General features: G+C 38.6%; 2 protein-coding genes across 2 annotated transcripts; both read left to right on the top strand.

The window, feature by feature from the left end:
* The first annotated feature begins 449 nt into the window (after positions 1–449).
* On the top strand, positions 450–2365 carry LOC129763043 (glutathione S-transferase 1-like). The gene is made up of 2 exons (XM_055761767.1): positions 450–757; positions 822–2365. The coding sequence occupies exons 1-2, from the start codon at positions 614–616 to the stop codon at positions 1434–1436; spliced, it is 759 nt and encodes a 252-aa protein (XP_055617742.1). The 5' UTR covers positions 450–613; the 3' UTR covers positions 1437–2365.
* Positions 2366–11467: 9102 nt separating this feature from the next.
* LOC129762983 (uncharacterized) lies at positions 11468–21716 on the top strand. The gene is made up of 5 exons (XM_055761630.1): positions 11468–11643; positions 11708–11969; positions 16809–16915; positions 16991–17061; positions 17118–21716. Exon 5 carries the CDS (start codon positions 17219–17221, stop codon positions 21389–21391), a length of 4173 nt encoding a protein of 1390 aa, XP_055617605.1. The 5' UTR covers positions 11468–11643; positions 11708–11969; positions 16809–16915; positions 16991–17061; positions 17118–17218; the 3' UTR covers positions 21392–21716.
* The last annotated feature ends 1267 nt before the right edge of the window (positions 21717–22983 follow it).

A 22983-nucleotide genomic window follows, 5' to 3' on the forward strand; every position in this document is an offset into this window, starting at 1 on the left:
AACGACTCTTTTGAATGAAATTGACGTTAAATATACTTCATTCTAAGCTTTCAACAATCTATGAAATTATCTTGTTGAAATTCTAACTGTTTGTGTTACATTCGAAACATTCAAAACATTCGAAAATAAAGGTTAAACTTTTTTTTGGTAAATTCTATAAATTTCAGACAACTACCTTTTAAACACCAAAATCACTTATTTTAGCATACAGCAATTGAAAGCCAATTAAAAATAGATCCCTTAATCGCCAAAACAAACCCAAAAATTCGATTGAGAAGCCAATCATCTGAGTTGGAATAATAGTTTGCACCACTTCCATGAGTCGCAAAAGCAGCCCCTTCATAACACCGCAAACCCAGCTGATAATGGTAATAAAACAAACCGGGTGGACATTGGAGTGATAAGATAAGCAGCTTCGATCGATCCAACGAGTCACATATTTTGAAGACGCCAGCGAGAGCGAAACAGCGATGATGAGGAGTGGGATTACTATCGTACCTGTTGTGAAGTCACCACCGTCTTCGGGTCTTCGCGATGAGTTGTCACAAATATATTCGCCGCGTTCGTCCGTTCGTCACGCGTTTCAGGTAGAAAATTGTGGGCTGGAATCGAAATGTCCACTATCGCGTTGTACTGCCACATCGCTGCGCCCTTCTGCCGATCCGTTTTGCTACTCGCGAAGGCACTTGGAATCGAGGTAAACCTTATAAAGCTGGACGTTTTAAGTGGAGAGCAGTTCAAACCAAAATTTCTCGAGGTACGTAGAAATTTCTCGGCGGAGGAATGGAATACAAAAAGTAACGTAACGTTCTCTATCTCAGCTGAACCCACAACACTGCGTTCCCACCCTAGTCGATGGTGATGTTGTGGTGTGGGAATCAAATGCGATTTTGATATATTTGGCCGAGAAGTATGGCACCGAAGAACGATCATATTACCCGAAGGACATAGCTGAGCGTGCCCAAGTGAATCGGCTGTTGTTCTTCCAGCTGGGCACGCTCCACCGCGCTCTATCAACCTACTACTTTCCAATTTTGGCGGGAATCGGCGAAGGAAAACCGGAAGACTTCCGGAAAGTACTGGATGCCGTCAGCGTTCTGGATAAGTTCCTCGATGGCAACAAATGGTTGGCGGGAGATAAGCTATCGGTGGCGGATTTCAGCACCGTTATCACGGTGGCGTCGCTCGATGGTATTGACATTTTCGACTTGACGCGTTTTCAACACATTTCCCGATGGTACCAACAGTGCAAGGACGAGTTCATTGGCTTCAAAGAACTCACCATGGAAGCCGTAGAAAAATCGAAAGAGTGTATCGAGGCGCTGCGGCAACTGAAGAGAAACGAGTTTCAACAAGCGAATAAACCGAGCTGCAGCAGTGAAGGAAGCAATGAACGTAAAAGTAATGATAGCAATAAACCAAACAGTTTGAGCTAACAAATGATTCGAAAGGCTGTTCATTGTTCATTGTTCAAATATGGAGCAAATCCACACAAAACGGATCCGATCATGAATCTACCCTCTCTGATAAAAACGTATACAAAAAAGTGACCTATTGTTTTGAAAATTATATTTTGAATGTTTGTCTGATTGAAATGTGATGTTCTATCAAATAACGGGCATTTCAATAGGGACGCTACAAAAGTAGACCGATAGGAACAGCAAACAACGCCATTTTTTTCCCGCTCTCTTGACGTTTCTCTTTCAGTAAGGTTTGCCATTTCATAATGGAGAGATATACGATCCAACAACGAGTCGAGATTATTAAAATGTTAATAAGGGGGAAGCAATGTAACCACACCAATACAATTCAATGTGGTTGTTTTTTTTTTCACTATTGCATACAATTCGTACGGCCACATCTCCGCATCCAATGACACCACGGCCTAACTCTTCATTTCTATTCGCGTTGACGGCATTGAGCTTCGCTTAAAGGCCCATTTATACGTTGCTAGTAGCTGGCTTCACAATGAGCAGCTACTGACCCGGTGAACTCGCTTGACAAATGGTTGACTCGCCTTGTCCGTTCACACAATGTGAGCTGCTGGCAAGAAACTAGATACTACGGCACGGGTTTACCAGAGATGCCAGACGATTTTTCAAATGTTCATCAAATAGTCAGAAACAGCAATCAGGTCCGAATTTGTCAGATGAGGAAAATGAAAATGATAGTAGATTTGCAGAAGGAACAAATACGCCTCGAAAACTAAAATAATGAAGGAAAATCTACTTTTTTATATCGATTATGTATTCTGTTTCTTAGAACAATACTTTTTTTTGCAAGTTGTGAGTGAATTCTGAATGAAAATTGTGCCCGATAATGATTTTATATTCAGATTCCCAATAAAGTTATCTCAAAAAGAAAACGTATTAGTTTTCCAATAATTTTCAAATCTATAAATATCTTCGCACATTTTCAAATATCTTAAAAATAGAGACATGTCAAGACAATGTAAAGATTTGGCATCCCTGATTCGAGCGCTAAATTCTGTTTTTGACGTTTTGAGGGATGCGAGTGCGAGTAAATTCAAAAAACTTTGAAGTAGCTCGCACGCCGAATCACACATGACACTAACTGGAATGATGTGTTCACACGGTGTGAGTAGCTGCACTGCAGTAACTGACTAGATCGACTCGTATGCTTACTCGCACCGTCTGAACCCGGCTTAAGGCCCATTTATACGTTGCTAGTAGCTGACTTCACAACGAGCAGCTACTGACCCGGTGAACTCGCTTGACAAATGGTTGACTCGCCTTGTCCGTTCACACAATGTGAGCTGCTGACAAGAAACTAGATACTAAGTACGGGTTTACCAGAGATGCCAGACGATTTTTCAAATGTCCATCAAATAGTCAGAAACAGCAATCAGGTCCGAATTTGACAGATGATTGATCCGAAATCAACTTATTTATTGGCTGTTTTCGGCTTAGGTTTTCAGTTGAATTTATCATTACACAATTTTAAATTTTATCGCGAGACACACGCTGGCCGTGTTTACAAATACTTTGTGCTGAATTTCTTTGAACTGAGGGTACTATCCGAAAAAAGCAGAAAGAAAAAAGGATTCGGGCCAGGAATTGGATGCAAAGAAAAGGAGTAACAAATACAATACTGGAGTAACTCCACGATGATGATCCCCGAGAGTACAGAGCAGTGTTGGAAATAACACCTGAAAAAGTGAAAAAACTGTTGGATTTAATTGCTCCACAAATACAACGCCAATATACACTCATGAGTGAAACTAGAAATGATGTGCCTTTCTTCTGGAATATGGAATATATATCAGATTATTGTCGCTATTTTTTAGAACCTCGAAAGCATCCATAGCTTAATTAATTCCGAAAGTATGTGGTGCTACAAATGGCAGTCTAAAAGATTTTTCAAAATTTGATTTACTTCGCGTTGACAGCAGCTTCGTGTACCAATTTGTGAAATGAAAATGATAGTAGATTCGCCGGAGGAATAAATACGTCTCAAAAACTAAAATAATGAATGAAAATATACTTTTTTTCAAATCGAATATGTATTCTGTTTCTTAGAACAATACTTTTTTTTGCAAGTTGTGAGTGAATTTTGAATGAAAATTGTGCCCGATGATGATTTTATATTTAGATTCCCAATAAAACTGTCTCAATAAGAAAACGTGCCCCGCCAGTGTGCCAAACAAAATAACAACGATTCCGTTTAGAAACTATTAGGGTTTTATTTGTTTTTCCAATATTTTTCAAGTCTATAAATATCTTCGCATATTTTCAAATATCTTAAAAATAGAGACATTTGTTTACATTTGGCATCCCTGATTCGAACGCTAAATTCTGTTTTTTGACGTTTTGAGGGATGCGAGTGCGAGTAAATTCAAAAAACTTTGAAGTAGCTCGCACGCCGAATCACACATGACACTAACTGGCATGATGTGTTCACACGGTGTGAGTAGCTGCACTGCAGTAACTGACTAGATCGACTCGTATGCTTACTCGCACCGTCTGAACCCGGCTTTAAGGCCCATTTATACGTTGCTAGTAGCTGACTTGACAATGAGCAGCTACTGACCCGGTGGACTCGCTTGACAATTGGTTGACTCGCCTTGTCCGTTCACATAGTGTGAGCTGCTGGCGAGAAACTAGATACTACGGCACGGGTTTACCTGGGATGCCAGGCGATTTTTCAAATGTCCATCAAATAGTCAGAAACAGCAATCAGGTCCGAATTTGTCAAATGATTGGTCCGAAATCGACTTCTTTATTGGTAGTTTTCATCTTAGGTTTTCAGTTGAATGTATCATTACACAATTTTATAGAGATTACAGAGCAGTGTTGAGAATAACACCTGAACAAGTGGAAAAACTGTTGAATTTAATTGCTCCACAAATACAACGCCAAGATACACTCATGAAGGATGCTGTACCTGCAAGAGTGATAATATAAATGACATTGATATGCCTTTCTTCTGGAATATTGTTCAGATTGTTGTCGATATTTTTTAGAATCTCGAAAGCATCCATAGCTAAGATAATTCCGGAAGTATGTGATGCTTTAAATGATAGTCTAGAAGACTTTTTAAAATTTTATTCACACGCGTCAAAAATTAAAATAATGAATGAAAATGTACTTTTTTAAATCGAATATGTATTCTGTTTCTTAGAACCTTACTTTTTTTCGCAAGTTGTGAGTGAATTTTGAATGAAAATTGTGCCTGATAATGATTCTATATTAGACATTCTCCAGAAAACTATCTCAAAAAGAAAGCGTGCCCCGCCAGCGTGCAAAACAGAATAACAATGATTTCGTTAAGAAACTATGAGGGTTTTATTTGTTTTTCCAATAATTTTCAAGTCTATAAATATCTTCGCATATTTTCAAATATCTTAAAAATAGAGACATTTCTTTACATTTGGCATCCCTGATTCGAACGCTAAATTCTGTTTTTGACGTTTTGAAGCATGCGAGTGCGAGTAAATTCAAAAAACTTTGAAGTAGCTCGCACGCCGGATCACACATGACAATAACTGGCATGATGTGTTCACACGGTGTGAGTAGCTGCACTGCAGTAACTGACTAGACCGACTCGTATGCTTGCTCGCACCGTCTGAACCCGGCTTTAAGGCCCATTTATACGTTGCTAGTAGCTGACTTGACAATGAGCAGCTACTGACCCGGTGGACTCGCTTGACAATTGGTTGACTCGCCTTGTCCGTTCACACAGTGTGAGCTGCTGGCGAGAAACTAGATACTACGGCACGGGTTTACCAGGGATGCCAGGCGACTTTTCAAATGTCCATCAAATAGTCAGAAACAGCAATCAGGTCCGAATTTGTCAAATGATTGGTCCAAAATCGACTTCTTTATTGGCAGTTTTCATCTTAGGTTTTCAGTTGAATGTATCATCACACAATTTTATAGCAAAACAAACGCTGATCGTGTTTAAAAATACATACTTTGTGCTGAATTTCTTTGAACTGAAGGTACTATCCGAAAAAGCAGAAAGAGAAAAGGATTCGGGCCAGGAATTAGATGCAAAGAAAAGGAGCAACAAATACAATATTGAAGGAACTCTACGATGAGGATCCCCGAGATTACAGAGCAGTGTTGATAATAACACCTGAACAAGTGAAAAAACTGTTGGATTTAATTGCTCCACGAATACAACGCCAAGATACAGTCATGAGGGATGCTGTACCTGCAAGAGTTAAATTAGAAATGACATTGATGTGCCTTTGTTTTGGAATATCGTTGGGATTGTTGTCGATATTTTTTAGAATCTCGAAAACATCCATAGCTCAGATAATTCCGAAAGGATGTGATGTTATAAATGGTAGTCTAAAAGATTTTTTTTTTTAATTTTATTTATTTTGTGAAATGAAAATGATAGTCGATTTGCAGGTGCAATAAATACGCTTCAAAAATTTTAATAATGAATGAAAATGTACTTTTTTAAATCGAATATGTATTCTGTTTCTTAGAACAATACTTTTTTTTGTAAGTTGTGATCTGATAATGATTCTATATTAGAGATTCTCAAGAAAACTATCTCAAAAAGAAAGCGTGCCCCGCCAGCGTGCAAAACGAAATAACAATTATTTCGTTTAGAAACTATGAGGGTTTTATTTGTTTTTCCAATAATTTTCAAGTCTATAAATATCTTCACATATTTTCAAATATCTTAAAAATAGAGACATTTCATTACATTTGGCATCACTGATTCGAACGCTAAATTCTGTTTTTGACGTTGTGAAGCATGCAAGTGCGAGTAAATTCAAAAAACTTTGAAGTAGCTCGCACGCCGGATCACACATGACAATAACTGGCATGATGTGTTCACACGGTGTGAGTAGCTGCACTGCAGTAACTGACTAGACCGACTCGTATGCTTACTCGCACCGTCTGAACCCGGCTTTACACTGGAGAAATAGTTTAGTAAAAGCAGCTACCAAATCTTTAGTAGCAAAAACATTGGTAAAATATACACATTTTTTTGTAAATATTACTAAAATGGCGTAAAAAAGATGTCAGACGCAATGAAAGTTCCTACCAGGAATTCGTATATTTTACTTCATACCATTAGTAAGTTTGTTTTTATTGTCATACCTAACAACTGTGATGTGCGCACTTTGTCTTTTGGAGACGAAGCGATTCGGAGGTAAGCACTTTGTTTTTATTGAATTTAATTATGTATTCATCTCCCCCGAGAATTTGTTTTCATATTTTCGGCGGGGAAAATATCACAAGAAATTTTGATCCATATTAACATAATTGACCTAATACCATTTTTTTCTTTTTTAGTTGGCCTTAAAATTATATGCAGTACAATCATTCATCATAAACAAATCGGAGATAAGTATTCGTTTTTTTACATCATTTACATCACCTCGGTCGGGAAACTATTTTCATATTCCCGCCAAGGATAAACATCAGTTATATTCTATACATTACAACACTATTGACCTTTTTCCTTGTCTTTACAGCTGGCATGATCCCAGACTCGTAATACTTGTTTACCAAAAACCATCCAAGCTATGGGATTGAACGTAACGGCGAGTTTGTCGCTAAGATTGGAATCTTTCTTCAACACATCATCGACCGTAAAAAACTTAAGGTGAACATACATAATTTATTGCATATTTAATATCATTAACATATGTACTTCTTTTCTTCATAGGGACACGAGAGAACAAAATACGGATGAAACGTGCTAATTCTACCGCCAATCTGCTAATCAGCTGCTAATCAGCTAGTGCAAATCAGAGCGATGCAGCAGGAAGAGGAACGGGAACTTGCTTTGGAAATGCTCATCAAATTGAGGTGGTTGAGGCTGCGATTGAAATTTGCCTCTTGTACTCAGTTTATAGAATGATTCCAACGAGAATTATTGATGTTGTTTATAGAATAAGTTATTAGTATAATGTATTCTAAGTAAGTAGAATTAAATGCAATTAAATACAATTTTTTAAATTAAAAATAATTATTAAAAAATACTGTTATTATCCCTGATGATTACCTCTCACAAATATGAAGCAAAATTTTCACTGTTATTGTACCAATGTTGGACCAACAATTTGTAGTTTGTTTGACATATGTGCCTACCATTCTTTTTTTGTAACATGTACCAATGATTAGTAGGGTAGAAAATGACTAGAGAATTGGTAACATGTACCAAAAAATTTGTCATATTTACTAAATTTTCCTCTCAGTGTACTAGCCAAGTGGTGCGGACTCAATTCACTTCATTTTCAAGCAAATACATGCATTTTTTCAAGTGATTTCTTGCAATAAATTCTTATACAACCAGAGATGCCAGATTTACAGATATGTTTGTAAATTCACAGACATATCTCACGTAACTTTTGAAAAGGTCCTATGTAACATTCACATCAACTCGAGAAAAACGAAGTTAAAGACCGGAACATTGTTTCGAATTGTTTCAAAAGGAATCGATCTTTATTACTACTTTTACCACTATCAGCCAATAATAACTCTGGAAAACCAGTCGAAACTGTTGTAATGTGATTTTAGTTTGAAATTGAAGCCTCCGAGCGAAAAATGTTACATTGGACGTTTTGACTGACGACTATGTACATTGGACAAATTACGTAGCACGATGAAAATTTGGAAATAACTACTGAACAACGATCCAAACACTTGCACTTGCAAAGCAGATCTTTATTGTTATCATTCGTAGAATTGCACTAAAAACGGTATCTACACTCGAAAATAACAAAAACTCATAGGGCCTGATTCTCGAATACACTACGAATACACTTCACGGTGGAAACGGTATGAAACGCATTCGCGATGATAACGGTACGGTGTCGACATCTGGATGCGAGATTAGTTTCCCACTAAATTTATCATTATAATATCAAATTATCTTCAGATGAGATTTTTGTATGGGATTATTATACCACATGAAGAAAACAAAGTTTTCCACTCACATTGAATACCAGTTTGATACGAAGAAGATAATTTTCATTACTGATTTTTTATTTGAAAAGTGCTCATTCTGCCTGAAAACTCATCATTATCTTCGACACTTCACTAACTCGTAAAACGTAGTTCAATGACGTGCCGTTCATTTCGTTTCCACCGTGAAGTGTATTCGAGAATCAGGGCCAAAATGTCCGAAGTGCGACTTCGTGTTGTTTTGATTGCTTTGTTACTTCGGACGTATCGAACGTTAGAGGAAAGTGGCATCCGAAGTAACAGTTGAGTGCTTAAAATTAGAATCTGTACGTTGGACATATTTTGTATCGGTGATAAAAAGGTGAAAAGGATAGATACTTGAACGGTTGTTTTCGCAATGCATTCAATGATTGAGAACTAATGGTGTGCATCCATTAACTCGATTTGTTTACATTTGTTACTTAGGACCTTTTCAAAAGTTACGCGAGATATCTGTAAAATACTTTTAATTTTTGTTGCAGACTTTTTGGATAGAAAAATATTCAATAGGTTTATGAAAAATAAGAGGCTCTATTCATCACATCAAAGATATTTGACTCACCGTATGACATTTTTCCATAGTTTTAATACATAAAAAAAATTTTAGTTTATATCAATACACATGACGTTAGAGCTATTTTTTGAGTCATTCATTAACATTAACAGGCGTAACCACAGTGGTCACGTTCGCAAAATAGGTCGCACCGCAGTGATTTCGTGAGCATAATATCGCTCAGTGGCCGACGACAGTACTTCAGTATCTTTTGCATTCTGTTGGTGTTTTGTTTGGTAATAATAACTTGCACACCCCAACGTTTTTTATGATTTCAGTACTTTTGCCCTGACATCATTGCAGACTAAAGAGACGATACGATTCTTCACGATGAATGAAAAATTGCATTCATTTACTATACATACTATACATTTACTATACTACACTTCGAACTTTTATGACAGTGAGGGTCAAGAACAGAGTCAAGAACCTATGAGAACTATCGATGGGATTGGTAAAACTTAACAGATTGTAATTTCCCGATAATGCGAAAAACGGCCGGCGACAAACCAAGTAAACCGAATTAGCGCTACCGGCGCCAAGCGAATCATTTTTTAGCAAACGTGCGGACGGCAACATGTGCGTCGCTAATTTCCTTAAAAATGACTCTCCTAGAGGGGTCTCTTTTGAGCAAACGACAATGAGTTGATCCTCAGAGCCCTGACTGAACATCTTTGAGTAATATTAAGATTGACTACATCCAAGCGATAACGGAGATCGTTTCATCCCATTTCATGAGCATCCCTCCAACCTTGCACTGTTAACCTATATCTATCTATATAAATAAAAATGGAAAGCCAAATCTGTTCGTAAGCGGAAAACCCGAAGAAGGGATGGCTCGATTTTAACATAGATCAATATAGTGGAGAGCAAAATCGGAAAATTTTCGGAAAACTCTGAAGGAATGTTGGAAAATTTGAAAATTGAATTCCCATATGATCTAATATTACATCATGATGAGCGTTTGTTAGGCCATTCGATATTTGCGCTAGCGAAGTTGATCTTTGTTCGAAAGTTGAAATGGATTTTCAGGCAAAACAATGCATTCCTTCTATCCATCTATCTATGAAAATAAAAATGGTAAAAATGGAAGGCCAAATGTGTTGCTAATCGTAAAATCCGATGAAGGAATGGTCCCTTTCGAGCCACTTTCATTTTGTTGTATTCTGCCCAAAGAACAATGTTATGATGAGAAAAAGTTTAGGAATTCGTTCTAAAGAATTCATATCAAAACAATAATTTTGGCGGGACGAAGTTCGCCGGGTCAGCTAGTATATATATATACAGCAATTCCATGCGTTCTCAAGGGGTAAAACGGTTTTTCGGAATACTGGTTGACTTTGAAAAATCATATCTCAAAAACGAAAAAAAATTGCATCTCTAAAATCGAGATATGTTATGTATAACAGCCTCATCTTTCATGAAAAATATAAAAAATATAGCGCCCTCTAGTCCAAAGACATGAATACAATAAAAAAACAAATGCTAAATGCAAATATCGATAATTATGAAAATAAAATCCATTTTTTTTTTTGCAAGTTCAATATTTTTTAATAAAAAGCTAGCTCAGTGGTTCTGAAGTTATGATTTTTTGAGAAAAGTCTGTTTCGGAAAAAAATATTTTTCGGATCACCCTAAAATGGAACCCTAACGAAAATAATAAAAAAATACGGGTCTAATGTTTTGCGATAAAGAACAAAACTACCACTTTTCATCGAAATCTGAGAACCACTATATCGGTTTGGCATGGGATGGCTGTATATATACAAAATATACATATACAAAATATACAATAATATACAAAAGACAATCTTACGTGCATCGCGATGTACAAAATATCAATGAATCTATGAAAATTAACGTTAAAAGACATTTCTACAGATCCGCACAGTTTTACAGACATTTCCAAATTTTTACAGACTTTTTTTAAAAAATCATCTGGCAACTCTTCGTTCTACTTTTTATCGAATGTTTTCAAATTGGCGATCTAACGCAAAACGTAAACGATCGGTGAGACATCTGGATTTGGTTTTTGAACTAAGAAAATTATGCTAATGTAACCTAAAACTCAAAAAACAAATCACGTATATTTTACATCTGGGCTTTTCAAGGTAGTTCTCACATGCAGGAATCGTGCATTTTTCTACTTGTGTTTGATTGTGCTCTCGAATTTCCTTCTTTAATTCAACCATTGTCAACATTTTTATAGTTTTCACTACTGAAAGAGGTAAATAAATAACATGTTATATATAAAATTGCGCAGAATTCAATTTCTTACAAACTCATCGCAATCAAATATTCTTTTATGATTATAACATTGTAATTTGTGGAAAGAACTACAAACCTTCCATAAGCTCACATGGCAAAATTTAAAACCATCATCACTTTCACCGCAGCGCCGCCTAGGTGTAGATTTATACGTTAGATCGCCAATCGCAGGAGGAAACATTTACGTGACTGTGACTTCGTTTGTTTTTGTTTGGTTCGGAGAAATATTATATCAAAGAAAGTGGACATTTAAAATCGTTGCTCAGTGAAAGGCTGCCCGAACACGAGTTTTATCATATACCTTCGGAAACGTATTTACAGATGCGCTGGGTCGATTTTTGTGGAGACGACAAACTAGTTCCGAATAAGGGTTCCCGTATCTGTGGAGTAAGTACGATGTTTCAATTATTGAAAACCAAAAGTGTATCAAACCTTTCATACACCTTTACAGATTACAAATACATCGTTACATTTCAACCGCAAAAGAAGCCTGGTGAGAAACTGTAATGCCTTCTCCACAATTAAGCCGGTAGTTGACACAGAAGATTACGTCCGTCATCAACACGAAGCGCAGATTGCTTCACCGTTATATTTATCACCAGGACTAGCGGATCGTAATTAAACGGATTTCATTCGGGAAGCTTCACTAGCAAGGCTGTTTTCACCGACGTTAGAAAAAAACGTCTCCAGAACATTTCATATTTGCTATGTATGTACGTATCGAAATTCGCCAATGTCATCATCATGTCATTCGTTCATTTTATAAGTTTAATTGTTTTTGCCTTTGATAACAATACCTTTTTCATAGTGTTGATTATCATAAGAAAAACAGGAAGTGGGTTATATCTATGGTATAACCGCAAGGGTGACGTAGGACTAGCGTTGATTTAGAGATCATTTGTTTGAAGTTGAATCTAAATCCATCCTGAATGAATGGATAAATAAATATTTGGGTGACTTCAAAAACGAGAGCGTTACGTTGGAGGCTCAAGGTTTTTCATGTTATGCATCCAATATTGGATACGAAAATTTTCTACTGATGGGGAAGAATAATTTTCAGAAGCTTTCCTGTTAATTGCGATTGATTGAAAAATCAAAAAACCAAATGTATTTGATTGCAGTGTTATATGGATAGAAAACATTAGAATAAACTATTTCGCTTCAATGTATTTTTCAATTCCCAGGGGAACTGGCAGAGTATTTTTCAGCAACAATTAATTCTTTTCAGATTTTCCTCGATACTCGAAGCCCACCAGTGGTTAATACTAACTCGATAACCACCTGTTAATAGCACTTGATTGAAAAATATTTGGTCGCTGTGTTATATGGTTGGAAAACATTAACATAAACTCTTTCGCATGAATGTATTTTTCAATTCCCAGGGAACTGGCAGATTATTTTTCAGCAACGATTAGATCTTTCCGGAATTTTCTCGATGCTGAATGGCATCCAAACGAAAATATTCCTTTCAGTTTGGTCTGTAAAAAACTTTTCTGAACTCTTATCCATCAAATTTGGAGCCCTGAAAAGGGCAGTTGATTTTATGCTAAGCTAATAGCACGCTCTCCTCGGATACAATGGGCCAGCTGGATGTCCTTGGGCATGATGTGACGTGTTTTGCATGGACAGCACACAAATTGTTATTTTCGAATAGGCCTCCTGCAGCATCATAACCGCGGAACTTTGGAAGCGCAAATCGGTTTTGAAGTCCTGAGCAATTCCACGAATCAAATGCTGCAAAGGTAGATGGCGGGTCAGCAATTCGGTCGACTTCTGATAGCGACGAATTTCACGCAAAGTTCCCGGTCGATAGCGATGTGGTCACACTCCTCGCGGCTGGTGCACTTATCCGAGCTGCTTTCGTGGTGCCTTACCACCGAAAGACTAACGAGCTGTGTGCTTGGTCCACACAAACGAGTCCTCACGGTGCGAGAGTAGAGTAAGAAATGAACGAAAGCAAAGGAAGCGTCATTTTATAAACCAAAAAAGTATAAAATGTAAACCCCACCCTTATTATATTCGTAGCTTACTCTGAGAGAGAAACGAATAACATCGAAGTAAGTATACAGTAAGCTTATATAATAAAGAGGGTGGGGTTTACATTCTGGACTTTTATGGCTTATAATAAGATGCTTCCTTTGCTTTCGTTCATTTCTTACTCTACTCTCGCACCGTGAGGACTCGTTTGTGTGGGACCAAGCACACAGCTCGTTAGTCCTTCGGTGGTAAGGCACCACGAAAGCAGCTCGGATAAGTGCACCAGCCGCGAGGAGTGTGACCACATCGCTATCGACCGGGAACTTTGCGTGAAATTCGTCGCTATCAGAAGTCGACCGAATTGCTGATCCGCCATCTACCTTTGCAGCATTTGATTCGTGGAATTGCTCAGGACTTCAAAACCGATTTGCGCTTTCAAAGTTCCGCGGTTATGACGCTGCAGGAGGCCTATTCGAAGATACCAATCTGTGTGCTATCCATGCAAAACACGTCACATCATGCCCAAGGACATCCAGCTGGCCCATCGTATCCGAGGAGAGCGTGCTATTAGCTTAGCATAAAATCAACGGCCCTTTTCAGGGTTCCAAATTTGATGGATAAGAGTTCAGAAAAGTTTTTTGCAGGCCGAACCGAAGAAGCATTTAACGAAAATCGTTGTGTCGATGATAATTCGATACCGATAAGTGCCATGGATATGGATTTGATAATGAAGAATATGAAATATATGACATGATGTAGTGAATATATCCCCATATCAAAGAAATCACTTTGATGAGACTGTTTGCCGTTTGTTGTTTTTAATTGTTGGGACGAGGGGATTATTTTTGCTGAGTAAATTCCAAGAAAAAATCCATCCCTTCTTTAAGCGTGATTCATTCTGCTTCGGATCATTTCATACAAATTTCATACAAAAGATAAAGTGTCCAAGAGTTATATGATTGCTATCTATTGACTTGAAAAATTGTTTCAATAGCTTAATAATAGCTTCGAAAACAGGTTATTGAAATCATTCGTATCCGTATGTAGCGCGCCCTCTTGGAAACCCATTAATCTTATTGGAATGTGAGATGGGGAAGCTCATACTCACGTTTATGCATTATGCTGTACTCTTCCAATTAATTTCGTTTTTGCAGGCCGAACTGAAAAATTTTCAGTCGAGTTAACTCTCTTTTACAGTAATGTTTTTGAATCCGGACGCTTTTTAATCCGGACACTGCATTACATTCAATATCATATCACAGCCATAACATTTTTTTCATGTTGAATTTATGCGATTAATAGTTACTAATATAGTTACTGATAGTTACTTGATAGTTACTAATCAATCGTATTAATTCAACATGCATAAAATGTTGTGGCTGCGGTATGATATTAAATGTAACGCAAAGTGTCCGGATTCAAATAAATTACTGTATACTTACTTCGATGTTATTCGTTTCTCTCTCAGGCTAAGCTACGAATATAATAAAGAGGGTGGGGTTTACATTTTATACTTTTATGGTTTATAATATGATGCTTCCTTTGCTTTCGTTCATTTCTTACTCTACTCTCGCACCGTGAGGACTCGTTTGTGTGGGACCAAGCACACAGCTCGTTAGTCTTTCGGTGGTAAGGCACCACGAAAGCAGCTCGGATAAGTGCACCAGCCGCGAGGAGTGTGACCACATCGCTATCGACCGGGAACTTTGCGTGAAATTCGTCGCTATCAGAAGTCGACCGAATTGCTGATCCGCCATCTACCTTTGCAGCATTTGATTCGTGGAATTGCTCAGGACTTCAAAACCGATTTGCGCTTTCAAAGTTCCGCGGTTATGACGCTGCAGGAGGCCTATTCGAAGATACCAATCTGTGTACTATCCATGCAAAACGCGTCACATCATGCCCAAGGACATCCAGCTGGCCCATCGTATCCGTGGAGAGCGTGCTATATTAGCTTAGCATATAATCAACGGCCCTTTTCAGGGCTCCAAATTTGATGGATAAGAGTACAGAAAAGTTTTTTGCAGGCCGAACTGAAATGAGCATTTAGCGAAAATCGTGGTGTCAATGATAATTCGATACCGATAGGGGCCATGGATATTGGATTTGATAATGAAGAATATGAAACACATGACATAATGTAGTGAATATTTCCCCATATCGAAGAAATCACTTTGATGAAACTGCATTATAAAATTATTTGTGTACTGGGTTATTTCCTCGGAGGACTCGATTCCTTCTTTGAGCAATAATAATCTCTTTCTGGCAAAACGAAGTGGTATGAATCACATTATTCGAAAGATAAAATGAAGATGTTTTCTGCCAATTTTCTTCAACCTCCAAACATCTCTTTCTCCCGTTTGTCGTTTTTGCGTTCGCTAATCCTTTCTCACAACACACATTTCTCACTTGAGAAATTGTTGAGTAAACATCGTTTGCCAGTGCGCGTAGAGCGGGAATTCCTCAAGATTCATTGCACCTCTAATAAATTGCCGAAAGACGTGGTCTTACATTGATCACACTTGATTGAAAAATCCAAAACGAAATGTATTTGGTCGCAGCATTATATGAGTAAGAAGCAAATGATTACTCGAATATTACATGATTTTGGCGATGTGAAAATTTTTCCGTTTTTCATGTTATGCATCCAACATTGGATACGAAAATTATCTACTGATGGGGGAAAATAATAGAAGCTTTCCTGTCAATTGCGATTGATTGAAAAATCACAAAACCAAATGTATTTGGTTGCAGTGTTGTATGGATAGAAAACATTAAAATAAACTCTTTCGCATGAATGTATTTTTCAATTCCCAGGGGAACTGGTAGATTATTTTTCAGCAACGATGATAGCAACGAGGATTCCGCGCGTGTATGTGTGTGTGTCGGCTGCTCCGATGTTTCAAGCGGAACCGTGGCATCACTCTCCTCCTGATGGATTCCCTTCTGGCCTAAGGTGTACAAACAGGCTCTTGGTAACACCGTTCATCAGCGCTTTCATGATAAACGAAGTGACCTTCATCACAACAGCGACAACATGCTCCAGTCGCTGTTCAATTATAACTGAGTGGGTTTACGAGCGGCGCTCGCTTATATACCGATTGGTGATTTCAATAGCCTATTTTGAAAGCAATTTTAAGGCTATTGAAACAAGTTTTTGGATGAAAAAGTAACAAGTATATGACGCGTAGACATTTTATCTTTCGAATGAAGTGTTCATCATACCATTTCGTTCAGTTGTTTAAGAGCTATTAACGCTCAAAATCTCGGTCTCCGGCGTAACGCTTTCGTTTTCGAAACTTTGATTTTACACCCCGGTATAGAAATGAAAGACGTAGTCCTACGTCAAAATAACACTCCTGATCGTTGGATATTTTTTGACATTTCAATTGGATCTTTTTTGACAGCCGTTTTGATTCAGCCCGCACTACCTAGCTTACTAGTTAAGGGGAGCGTCAAAGAATAATTGATTTTAAGGCGGAATGAACACGTTTTCAAAATTAAAATTATGAATGAAAATTAACCATTCCGTATCAAATTAGTATTCTACTTAAATGAAAAACACTTTTTTGCAGGTGATGATTGTTTTTGAATACAGCTTTGTGTCACATCCCTATCGGTCGGCGCTCCTCATCGAAGCAATCTGGATCGTGCAGCCATTGGGAGAGATTGAAACGTCAAGGTGAAAAAATATCATTGTCACGATTTTGCCATTACTATCCATTACCTGAAGAAAATTATATTATTATTGAATTAGAATGCAACGATTATAAGAAATTATGAAGAGGAGAAAAATAGAGACAGAAGGAGAGAATAAGGAAACTAAACGTAAGTGAATTAGAAATGAAGTTGTTTCAGGGAATAATATGAATTGTTGTCTGCAGGAAATTTTTAATTTTGTGAATACAATATTAATTATACGGAACCCGCCTTATTCTTTCGTCTAACGAGTAACATTAAAAATTTCGTTTAAATCTGACGGAAGATGCTTGGTAGAACACCAATCAAGACTAGAAGCAACCTTCTTCACAACTACCTACGTGCTGATCCCAGAACGTCCGAAAAAGATGCAGATTCCGTCGTAACGAACTCACTTGAGCGTGAATGCAACATACATCAAAATATCACCAACAAAGGGATGTTTCGAGTCGTGCCAGTTATCGTCTACGGTTCGGAAAAACATTTTAAAACCTTCGCCTTTCTCGACGTTGGCTCTTCGCTCACATTGATTGATGCTGCTCTAGCGACAGAGTTGAACCTTAATGGGAAACGGGAACCGTTATGCCTAAAATGGACAGGAAATAAATGTCGCGTGGAGAATGAATCGATGATGTTAGACATCCAGATATCCGGAACAGGAACAAACCATAAGCAATATCGCCTTCAAGGAGTGCATACAGTGTCAAGCTTAGATTTATTTCATCAAACTGTTGACGCGGAAAAGCTCGCAGCTCAATACAAACATTTGCGTGGAATACCAATGGAGTCCTACGAGAATGTGCAACCCCGTCTCTTAATAGGAATAGATAACGCTATTCTCAGCTATGCTCTAAAGGGGCGAGAGGGAGAAATGTATGAACCAGTGGCCACGAAAACCCGACTTGGATGGGTCGTTCACGGAGGTTCAGAAAAACACGACACGTTTGTCGGGCACCATACCGTTCACACATGTCCGTGCCTTCTAGGAAACGTTGACACGTTAGAACATTCAGTGCAGGAATATTTATCGTTAGAAGGGATTGGTATCACAAAACCTGCGGTAGCTCTAACATCGAAAGAAGATCAGAGAGCGCTTCAAATCTTGAAAAGAATTGTCCAGACGGACAATGGACATTATGAAACACATCTACTGTGGAAATACGACAAATTCCGTCTGCCAAACAGCAAACCAGTTGCTTTACGACGATTCTACTGTTTAGAAGCTAGGATGAAAAGAGAACCAGCGTTAGCCGCAGTTCTAAGAGCTCAAATTGACGATTATCGAAGAAAAGGCTACATACGAAAGCTTACGAAAGATGAAGAATTGAAGATAGAAACGCAACCAGTGTGGTACATCCCAATATTTCCCGTATTCAACCCCAATAAACCGAATAAGGTGAGAATCGTGTGGGATTGCGCTGCCGAAACCAGAGGCATATCATTGAACTCAATGCTTTTAAAGGGCCCTGACCAGGTGATTCCTCTCGATGTCGTTTTGTACAAATTCCGAGAAAATAAAGTGGGACTCAGCGGCGACATAAGAGAAATGTTTTTACAAGTATTAATTGCAAAAGCAGATCAGAGTTTCCAACTATTCCTGTGGAAGGATCCGGAAGACGAGCAACCGAGCACGAATGTGGCACAAGTGATGACATTTGGAGCTAGCTGTTCGCCAAGCTGTGCCCAATATGTCAAAAACCTTAATGCGGATAAATACGCTGTACTTTTTCCCAGGGCTGTTGAGGCAATTACCAAGCGGCACTACGTGGACGACATGTTGGTGAGTGTTGAAACCGAGGAAGAAGCCATTCAACTAGCGTGTGAGGTTCGCCATATTCATGCACAGGGAGGTTTCGATATAAGAAACTGGATTTCTAATTCTTCTACAGTTCTCCATGCACTTGAGGAAAAGAAAACCGACGAGAAAAGTCTTCATATCGGAGCAGAGATGGCCACTGAAAAAGTGCTCGGAATGTGGTGGTGCACTGCCACAGATAACTTCACATATAAATTGTCGAGGAAACACGATGCTGATCTACTAGCAGGAGAACGTAAACCAACAAAACGGGAAGTCCTACGTATGTTAATGTCCATATTTGACCCGTTGGGCTTAATATCGAATGTCCTTATCATCCTCAAAATATTGTTTCAAGAAGTGTGGAGATCTGCAATAGGCTGGGATGACGAAATCCCAAATAGCATACACGACAAGTGGGACCAATGGCTGCAGGTCCTTGCTAAAGTAAAAGAAGTTAGTATACCTCGATGTTACCGTTACATGACGACGATAAGTTCACCAATCATAGTCCAGCTTCACACGTTTGTTGACGCAAGTGAATTAGGCTACGCAGCGGTTGTGTATTTGCGTTTTGAGCAGGGTAACACTGTGGAGTGTATGATAGTTGGAGCGAAGTCAAGAGTAGCGCCATTAAAATTCGTTTCCATCCCACGTCTTGAGCTGCAAAGCGCTATGATAGGTGCGAGACTGGCGAATACCATCTCTAAGGCTTTAACATTTAATATCACGGAGAAGTTTTATTGGACCGATGCCCGCGATGTCCTATGTTGGATACGTTCAGATCATCGTCAGTACTCTGTATATGTAGGCTGGCGAGTAAGCGAAATATTGGAAACAACAGATGCCAGTTGCTGGAAATGGGTTTGCTCCAAAGACAATGTAGCGGATGAAGCCACCAAGTGGAAGCGACAGCTGAATATCAGAAGCGACAGTAGATGGATAAGGGGTCCTAATTTCTTATGGCAAGCAAAGCACGCTTGGCCTACGGAACCATTCAACACTATCTCTACCACGGAAAAACTGCGGGCACACCTACTTTACCACAATGTGGTGCAGGAGCCATTGATACAAGTGGATAAATTCTCCAGTTGGCATCGGTTGATGCGTATAGTAGCTACGGTTCTGCGATTTGTAGAAAACTTGCGCTATAAAGCCAGAGGCAAAGACAGAAAGATAGGTCCATTAACCAACGATGAACTACGAGGCGCTTCCAATCTTCTATATCGACAAACACAAAGCGAATCTTTTCCTGACGAAACAGCTATTCTGTTCAACACTGACACAACTGAAAAAAGAATACCCAAATCAAGTTCTATCTTCAATTTGAATCCATTCCTCGACAACCAAAACGTTATGCGAATGCACGGAAGGATCCATGCTTGTGAATATGCTAGCACCGATGCCCGAAATCCAGTTATTCTACCAAAGGATCATCACATCACTAAATTAATAGTTAATGACTACCACTGCCGTTACCATCATCGTAATCATGAAACCGTGCTGAACGAGCTGAGACAGGTTTTTCGAATTCAGAAGCTACGGGTGCTGTATCGGAAAGTCAGAGCAAATTGCCAATTGTGCAAAAACCAGCGTGCATCACCACAACCACCTCCTATGGGCGACCTCCCGAGAGGTAGGTTGGCGGCATTCACAAGACCTTTCTCCTTCATCGGGATAGATTATTTCGGTCCACTTTCTGTAGCGGTTGGACGCAGAATTGAGAAGCGTTGGGGTGTACTTATAACCTGCCTGACCATTAGAGCAGTGCATTTAAAAATTGCACATTCGATGGACGCGGACTCTTGTATTAAAGCGTTGAGAAATTTCATGGCGAGGCGAGGAGTTCCGATTAAAATATACAGTGATCAGGGCACCAATTTTATAGCGGCCAACAAGGAGCTCAAAGCGGCACTTAAGGAAATAGAACATAATAAAATAATCCAGGAGATAGTAAGTCCACAAACCGAATGGGAATTTCTTCCACCAGCATCCCCACACATGGGGAGTTCCTGGGAACGATTGGTGCAGACTGTGAAAATTAACTTACAACAGATGAAACCTGGGCGCAATCCTAGCGATGAAACTCTTCGGAATTTATTAGCGGAGATAGAGAATCTGATCAATTCCCGTCCATTGACCCACGTACCGGTAGATGATCCTGACGCACCAGTCTTAACGCCGAATCATTTCATCTTAGGCTCATCAAGTGGATTAAAACCTGGGACATGTCTAGACGATAGCGCTGTTGTTTTGCGGCGGTCCTGGCGGGCGTCACAGGTGGAAGCAAATATTTTTTGGCGAAGATGGGTTAGGGATTACCTCCCGGAACTCACGAGAAGAACTAAGTGGTTCAACACAGTAAAATCAATAGAAATTAATGATGTTGTTATTGTGATCGACCCGGAATTGCCTCGCAACTGTTGGCCTAAAGGAAGGATAATCAGTGTAAACCAAGGGAAAGACGGACAGGTGAGGTCAGCAACGGTTCAGACAAAAAGTGGAATTTATGAGCGTCCTGCTACGAAGATCGCTGTTTTGGATGTTCGTCGCGAAGAACCAGTAAGCCAGGAGCCTGGCGTACGTGGGGGGAGTGTCACATCCCTATCGGTCGGCGCTCCTCATCGAAGCAATCTGGATCGTGCAGCCATTGGGAGAGATTGAAACGTCAAGGTGAAAAAATATCATTGTCACGATTTTGCCATTACTATCCATTACCTGAAGAAAATTATATTATTATTGAATTAGAATGCAACGATTATAAGAAATTATGAAGAGGAGAAAAATAGAGACAGAAGGAGAGAATAAGGAAACTAAACGTAAGTGAATTAGAAATGAAGTTGTTTCAGGGAATAATATGAATTGTTGTCTGCAGGAAATTTTTAATTTTGTGAATACAATATTAATTATACGAAACCCGCCTTATTCTTTCGTCTAACGAGTAACAGCTTTGTATAATAATGAAAAAGAAAAAACAGTAACAATGTTGGAAGTGTATAAACAAATGGTTGAATAAAAGTCGGAAATACGTGTTTCATGTAATTAAATAACATGATGTGAAAATTTTTATTCAAATTTTAATATTTGAGAACCGATTTCGTGCCATATCTTCAGGCCGTTTTAGAGATCCCGTGAACGTGAACATGAACAGGTGGTGGAATAGTACGATCATTCCACAGTGAACCACATTGCGAACAAACAACTCAAACAATCGTGGTGCATAGAATGTTTTTGTTCACGTTCAAGTTCATATTAAAAGTTCGCCAGTAAACGTGAAGTAAATAAACATCGAGCTTCAATAAAGTAATTCGGATAAAATATACAGTTGTTCACGAATCAACCCGAAGCAACGAAGTTTTTCAACCCGTGCAGAGATCCGATTGAATAAAATAGCATCCATGTCGAAATTTTCATTGAAAACTCGAGTGTTGCTAAACACATCCTTTTACAGTTCACGGCGAATTAATTTTCAGAATGTCTTGGGACATTCACGTTCGAATGTGCGGGGAAATATTTTGACTTCTACATTCACCACTGTTTCCACGTTTATGTTCACCGAACTCAATTGACGAATTCACGCAAAGCTGAATTGAATCAGCTCATGCGACATCTACATTAGAGCTCAGAATCACAAAAGTGAGGGTGTATGTTTATTTTACGCACTGAAAAGCAAGTTTCGGTGGCGTTTATTCATTTTATTTCAATTTAGATTAATTTCAGCCATTGAATGTCGTCAGTATATGGTAAGAAAGTTGGAGTTTTGTATATTTATGATGGTTTCAACACGCGATTTGACCAAAGTCATAGATAATCATCGAAAATTTTAAGTTTGACAATGCTTACCGGTTATTGATACCATGGATAATGGTGATGAAATCGATATCATATCAAATTAGCGATCTAACGCAAACGTAAACGATCGGTGAGACATCTGGATTTGGTTTTTGAACTAAGAAAATGATGCTAATGTAACCTAAAACTCAAAAACAAATCACGTATATTTTACTTCCGGGCTTTCCAAGGTAGTTCTCACATGCAGGGATCGTGCATTTTTCTACTTGTGTTTGATTGTGCTCTCGAATTTCCCTCTTTAATTCAACCATTGTCAACATTTTTATAGTTTTCACTACTGAAAGAGGTAAATAAATAACATGTTATATATAGAATTGCGCAGAATTAAAGTTCTTACAAACTCATCGCAATCAAATAATCTTTTATGATTATAACATTGTAATTTATGGAAAGAACTACAAACC

The sequence above is a fragment of the Toxorhynchites rutilus genome, chromosome 1 (assembly GCF_029784135.1).
Source record: "Toxorhynchites rutilus septentrionalis strain SRP chromosome 1, ASM2978413v1, whole genome shotgun sequence".
Taxonomy (NCBI): domain Eukaryota; kingdom Metazoa; phylum Arthropoda; class Insecta; order Diptera; family Culicidae; genus Toxorhynchites; species Toxorhynchites rutilus.